Consider the following 6,149-nt stretch of genomic DNA (forward strand, 5'->3'; position numbering starts at 1 on the left):
GGTCCAAAGTGTCAAAGCGCGGGTCAGTTCGGTTCTGCGTCTATCTATCCAGGCTCAATCATCGACGCCAAGCCATCAATTACGTTCGAGGTTGTTGAGTGAAAGCTCGCTCCGTTCTCGGCTGTGCTGCCGTAGAGACGACGGATAGTGGACGAGTACATGTGATGATGAAGCTTTGACTTTTGACAGCTTCGACGTGTCGGACTGATTCCACCGAAAACGAGAACAACAACAGGATCAGGTCAAGCAGGACCTCGTTGCTAAATGGGGCAGGCTCCCATCCTAAACAAGAGCATGATACGGCGGTATCCGCCTCGCAGCGACTCGCTCAACAATAGATTGCTCACGTAGCCATGTCTTGTTCAACAAGTTGACAGTGCAAAAAGCCGATCTCAAAAATTGATCGAGTAATTATCGACTCAGGTTGAACATTCACATTCATTTGAAAGTCTGGCTACACGTATTAACTGAACACGTTGAAGAGGATCGGTTGTGACTGCGTGGGCTTCGAGTTGACGTTGCACACTACATGTAGTACGTTCACGGAAGTTTTGTATCGTTACTGCCTTGGATGCTCCGTGAGAAGCAACAGGTTCACCACATCAACATTTTGGTAGAAAGTGAGTTAACGTTAATATCCTTTTGGACTTCATTTATAGATGATGAAGACTGCTATTGCTACTCTACACTTGAAGCAGCATCTTGAGGCAGTTCTTGGTCGCTACGCTAACGTCGCGATGCACCGCTCGCACGCGGATGCGGTAGGCGTTGCCGTCGCTCGCTTCGAGACGGACCAGGCAGCCCACGGAGAGCTTGTCGCCATTGGGGCCCACTGCTCCTGTTCGGAAGGTGGAAGCGCAGGATAAACTGCCACTGGCCTGCGAGTCCAACCCGTCGATCATGGCGAACTTCAGGTTCGTGCTCAGCCATTCACGTACCTGTGTCGGGTCCAGTTTGCTGGTGGCCGACACGACCTCCTGCTGCTCGCGATCCTGTCCTTCGAGTGCATTCCAGCGCTGCAAGAAGGCTTCCTCGTTCACTACCACAGGCTCCATGAAGGTAGTGGCCTGGCACGGCAACGCCACCCGATACGAGTAGCTCGTGCCGTTGCGTGAAAAGTTGACCGTCATCGTCGGTGGCTCCGTGAAAGGTGCCATCGCTTCGATCATGATCTGCTGCTTGGCTTGCTGCTTCCCTGCCAGTTGAGACGGCAGCTCATCAGCCTGAGCACGGAAATGGTTACCGGTCTCCAGCTGCACTGAAAAACCGTTGAGTGTGTCGGTGGTTTTGTTGCCGTAGAACAGGTTGATCCGCCCCTGTGAGCCGCGGTATTCATGCTTCGCTCCAATCTGCAGCACGTCGTTCTCGACCAGTACACCTTGCGGGTTCAGCATGAGGTTGCGTGCCCAGACAGCAATCTGCGGCGTCAAGGATGCATCGAGGCCCACAGGTTTGCCACCACTTGAGCCGCCGAAGATATCGCCCAAGTCCGTTGAGGCTGGGTTGGGTCCGCGGAGAGCGTCCTGGCCAGCCATGGCAAACGCTGACGAAGTTTTGGGGGCAACCGGTTCATCCAGAGACAGCAAGTCCACGGCCGTGTCCGCCGCTGGCTGTTCACTAACTCGCGTTTGCGCACGAGGAGATGTCGCTCCTTCCTCCGGCAGCACAGCGCCGTCACCACCGGCTGCAGCTTTCTGCTGGTTGCGAAGACGGACGATGAGTCCGGACTCGCGGTTCTCCGGGAAAACCGGCATCGGCTCCAACACAGCACGCAGCACTTCTTCACCGTTAGGAGAGCTCTGGCAGAGTTGACGCAGGGCCAAGTACTCGCACGCGCGTTGCTGGATCTCCAGGTTCATGTTGCTCGCGGCTTTAGCAAGCACGCCATGCACGGTGGAGCGCAGTTCTTCGTACAGGTTGTCCATCTTGACGAACGCCGTAAGTAGCACACCCTTGGTGGGCACAGATGCGTCTGTGTAGTGCTGGTGCAGCACCTCGAACTGACGCGTGCCACTCATGCTGGCGTCGTCACACAGAAGATACCCGAACTCGCCCAGCACGTACGCGCCGAACTTGGTCGTTGTCTCATCCACGTAGCGAGGCTCCATCGCTTTGAACATTTGTTCGGCAGCGTAGCGCTGTAGCTCCTCACGGTTAGTGACGATCTGCACCACACGGTGCCACACGGCGTCAGGCACTTCACTACCGGCGATTGTCAGCAGCTGAAGCACCGTATCCACGTACCAGCGTAGGTCGCGTGCATATTTCTCGGCCAGAATAGCCGCCTTGAGCACGATCTCCTCGCGGATACCACTGGCGGGTCCAGCAGTCGGCACGGTACTCACTGTGCGTTCGGCGACGGCCAAGTAGTTGACCAGCTCGCCCACGATCTCCTGGGCGTTAGAGGCATCGCACATGGCGAACAGCAAGTCCAATGCGCGGCGGCGTACGGACGGATCAGCGTCCTTGAGCGAGAAGAGCACAGTCTCCTGGTGCTGCTTGACGCTGGTGCCGTCGCCGTCGAGCCGTACCATGCGGTACATGGAGTCTAACCCGACGTAGCGGATGTTGGGCTCAGTGACGGAGATAAAGCGGGCTAGCAGAGCCACAGCTTGTTCGCGTAGCTTGTACGCCGGGCTTTCCGTATCCCCACCAGGTTTGCCTCGAGCAATGACGAGGTTCACGGCCTCAATCAATACAGAGTAGGCGGCGTTGTTCTTGGCGCTCTTGCCGGGCGGCGTTCGGGCCAGCACCCGGTGCAGCGTCTCGTTCAGCATATTGTTCAGCCGGCCGTCGGCCGAATCGGCATCCAACGCGCCGTTCGCGTGGAACTGCTGCAAGATACGAAGCAGTTTGACCTGCAGCCACGGACACGGCGTGTTGTAGTACATGTAGTCACGCGGGCAGTTCTTGTGCGTGACCAGAGCGTTGAGTCGCTGGATACAGGGCTCTATCAACGACCGGAACGCCGTCGGGTGGAGCGACAGCGACGTCTGTAACAAACTCGCGGCCGACGTCACAACCCCCAAGTGCGTCTCGCCCATCAGGTCGTTCAGCCGGTTTTCCATGTCTTCAACCGGCAACAGCTCCGGGTTATCCGGCAGAAGGCGACGTGCACACAGTGCCGCCTTCTTGCGAACGTGGGCGATGCTAGACGAGCTGGTGAGCAACCCGGCCACGTCGGGCCCCATGGTCTCACTTAAATCGGCGCCGCCCAGATTGGCCACGCAGCATAGCGCGAGACACTGGGAACTGGCCTCGCGTGACTTGAGATCGTTGCGGATCGAGTTGATCACGAGCGTCATGAGCTCGTCCGAGGCCTTCAACAGGATGGAGCAGCCCAAATAGCCCAGACACTTTTCCGAGTACTTGGTGCCAGACACGAGACTGATGATCTGCACGTGGCCGAAGTCCACGTCATAGCCCAGCATGTAGATGTAGATGAGCTTCCACGCGTACTTCTTGCGGTCGTACGACTGCAGTGCCGGCCCGCCACTCCCCAGCCCCGAATTGCTCGTTGTCTGCGTGAACTTCTGTCGGATCTTGCCCAACTCCTTGTCCACGCGCTTCTGCTCTTCCTCGCGCGACGTGCACGCGCGCAACTCACTGATAAAGTTGTTCAGCCCGCGGGCACTGAACATCGCCATGGTGACGCGAAATGCTCTCCCTGCTCCTCCGGCGTCTTGTTTTGGACTGGACCAGCAGTCGCCGTGGCCGGCCGGGGAGTTTCGCGAGATATCTTAGCACGGAAAGTTGAAGCGGTTGAAGGCGACCTGTACACCTAGACCAGGCCACAACGATCACAACTAGGTCGTCAGCTTGGCTTGGACATGTCCGGGCACTACACAAGTCACAAACGACACCGTATTGAAGTGAGAGCAGTACGTGTATGTTGTGTAAATCATCTATCTACTCCGACCAAGTGGATTACAGATCAGGAGCTTACTTCTTCGACACTTTCTTCTTACCCCGGGCCTTCTTCTTGGCCGGGGAAGCGGTAGTTTCTGCTGGCTTGTCCTCCTTCTTTGCCGTCTTGTTCTGCTTCTTCGGGGTCTCCTCTGCTGCCTCCACCTTGGCCACCTTCTTGGCCTTCTTGCCCTTCGGTGTCTCCTCCACAGCCTGCTGCTTCTTGTTCTTCTTGGCCGCAACTGCCTTCTTGCCTTGTTTTGTGGTCTTGGGAGCCTCCTCCTCTGCATCAGCCTCGGCAATAAACTCCTCGAGCTTCCGCTTCTTCAGGTTAGCGGTCTTGCCGACGGGCGGCAGCTTGGCCAGCGAGGCCAGTGCGTTGTACACTGGCAGCGTCACCGAATCCGCGAGCTTAACACTGATCGACTGTACGCCGTTCCAGCCCTTGGGCACGAGGTTGGCGCAGTTGTTCATGGCCACCATGACATTGTCCACAATCTGCTGGGGATCCATGTCCAGACGCGCCACCTTGACGTTGCTACAGACGCCGGCGCTGACGTGGAAGGCCGTACGCCGGGAAGCAAGACGCACACTGTTGGCCACGCTCTTGCGGGACACGCGCACGGCGATGGGCTGTTTCTTCTTGACGAAAAACGTAGTACCGAGCGGACCCTTGAGGTAGGGCAGCACGCGCTCGTCGGCCAGGAACATGTCGTAGGCGGCCGCCAGCGCACGCTTGTCCTCGAAGCGCGGGAAGTTCTTGCGCAGCTTCTTGACCGTCATGATCTTAGTCACGCCCTGTACGGGGTCTTTGGCCAGCGCCTCCTTAATGCGCTTCTTGTCCTCGTCCTTGACGAAGAGACAGATCTCGGCCGACTCATCGTACATTGCGTGCGGCAGCGTGCTACAATGAAAAAGCCACACGAGTCAGAAATACTGCGCTGTACAAACGTGGCCGGCTTTGGCCATCCATGGCCAGCATTGGCCACAGACTAATAAGCGAGTATTACATTGGAATTGGCTTGAGCGACGCCTTGGCCGGCACCAGTTTGCGCGTCAAGATGCATGAGACGTAGTCGACGTCCTCCACGAGCGTCGCCTTGGACCGCTCCTCGTTCTTCTTGGCCGCGAATGTCCGCAACGCTAGTACAGCGCGACGCACCTGCGCCTCGTCCAGCGGGTTACGCAGCCCCTTGCGGATCGTCACGTCGGCCATGGTCTCTGTTGTCTAGCAATGACTGTCACTTGGCTGGCCACCAGAGCATTCACAGCGGGCGGCTGGCTGGGGCTGCGTGTGACAATAATTGGTCGATATTCATTCTTTAATCTACCTCTTATTGGATGAAAAGATGAAAAGGTTTATGCAACTTGGATCAATTTAATGTTGCTGTAACGTTGCTACAAGCCTTAAGTTGCCTTTCACGAGAACCACACACCAAAGACCTGACGTACTTGAGGGATCTTTTCCGAGTCATTCGACAAGCTCCAACGATGCAGGTCAAGGTGATCAAGGCAGGCAAGCGCGCCAAGGACTACGGCTCCGTGGAGGTGGCGGGCTCAGCCCCCACCGTGGGGCAACTCAAGATCGCTTTCGAGAAGCATGCGCGTGTGTCTCGCTTCCGCCAGAGCCTTAAGTTGCAGCAGAGTGACGAGACGCTCGTGCCGCTTACGGACGACTCGAAGTTGTTGGTGGACTACGGTGTCAAGAGCGGCTCGACGCTCGTGTTCCGCGATCTGGGCCCTCAGATCGGCTACCGTACCGTGTTCGTGGCCGAGTATCTGGGCCCTCTGCTCTTCGTACTGGGCTACGCGGCCCGTCCGGCCTTCATCTATGGAGCGGAGGCCGCGTCGCAGCCGCTGAGCCACACGGCGCTGCTGGGCGTGGCCGCCTGGTCGCTGCACTTCCTCAAGCGCGAGCTCGAGACTTTCTTCGTGCACCGCTTCAGTCGCCCCACTATGCCTCTGCGTAACCTCTTTAAGAACTGCATCTACTACTGGTCGTTCGGTGCCGTGGTGGGCTACCCGCTCTGCCATCCGCTGTACGCCGGCCCCACGTCAGATCTTCAGATCAAGGCCGGCCTGGCGCTTATGGGCGTCTCGGAGTTCCTGAACCTCTGCGTGCACGTGCAGCTGCGCAACATGCGTCCGGCGGAGGGCTCCAAGGAGCGCCCGATCCCCAAGGGCCCGCTCTTCGCTCTCGTGTCGTGCCCCAACTACACGTTCGAGGTGCTGGGCTGGGTTGG

At 57.8% G+C, this 6,149-nt stretch overlaps 3 protein-coding genes across 3 annotated transcripts in view; 1 reads left to right on the plus strand and 2 right to left on the minus strand.

Moving 5' to 3' along the window:
- Nucleotides 1-608: 608 nt before the first annotated feature.
- Nucleotides 609-3,647, minus strand: PPTG_07612 (hypothetical protein; the record flags this gene model as incomplete). The annotated part of the gene is made up of 1 exon (XM_008901892.1): nucleotides 609-3,647. The coding sequence occupies one exon, from the start codon at nucleotides 3,645-3,647 to the stop codon at nucleotides 684-686; it is 2,964 nt and encodes a 987-aa protein (XP_008900140.1). The 3' UTR covers nucleotides 609-683.
- A 218-nt stretch (nucleotides 3,648-3,865) lies between these two features.
- On the minus strand, nucleotides 3,866-5,199 carry PPTG_07613 (hypothetical protein). Its single transcript, XM_008901893.1, has 2 exons — nucleotides 4,917-5,199; nucleotides 3,866-4,810 (listed from the first exon to the last, which is right to left on the minus strand). The coding sequence occupies exons 1-2, from the start codon at nucleotides 5,120-5,122 to the stop codon at nucleotides 3,943-3,945; spliced, it is 1,074 nt and encodes a 357-aa protein (XP_008900141.1). The 5' UTR covers nucleotides 5,123-5,199; the 3' UTR covers nucleotides 3,866-3,942.
- A 174-nt stretch (nucleotides 5,200-5,373) lies between these two features.
- Nucleotides 5,374-6,149, plus strand: part of PPTG_07614 (hypothetical protein) — a gene marked incomplete at its 3' end in the record, with an annotated part of 1,104 nt that continues 328 nt past the window's right edge. Inside the window, exon 1 of the mRNA XM_008901894.1 lies at nucleotides 5,374-6,144. Coding sequence (XP_008900142.1) covers nucleotides 5,398-6,144 — 747 coding nt within the window. The 5' untranslated portion in view covers nucleotides 5,374-5,397. The remainder of the gene's footprint in view (nucleotides 6,145-6,149) is intronic.

The sequence above is a fragment of the Phytophthora parasitica genome, assembly GCF_000247585.1.
Source record: "Phytophthora parasitica INRA-310 unplaced genomic scaffold supercont2.12, whole genome shotgun sequence".
NCBI lineage: Eukaryota > Oomycota > Peronosporomycetes > Peronosporales > Peronosporaceae > Phytophthora > Phytophthora nicotianae.

What these genes read in the sequence shown, in the direction of transcription:
- PPTG_07613 (XM_008901893.1), bottom strand. Translation starts at nt 5,122, where the DNA reads ATGGCCGACGTGACGATCCGCAAGGGGCTGCGTAACCCGCTGGACGAG. An exon ending in TCGCTCAAGCCAATTCCAAT is followed by an intron (nt 4,811 to 4,916) that starts GTAATACTCGCT and finishes TTTTCATTGTAG; the next exon opens with CACGCTGCCGCACGCAATGT.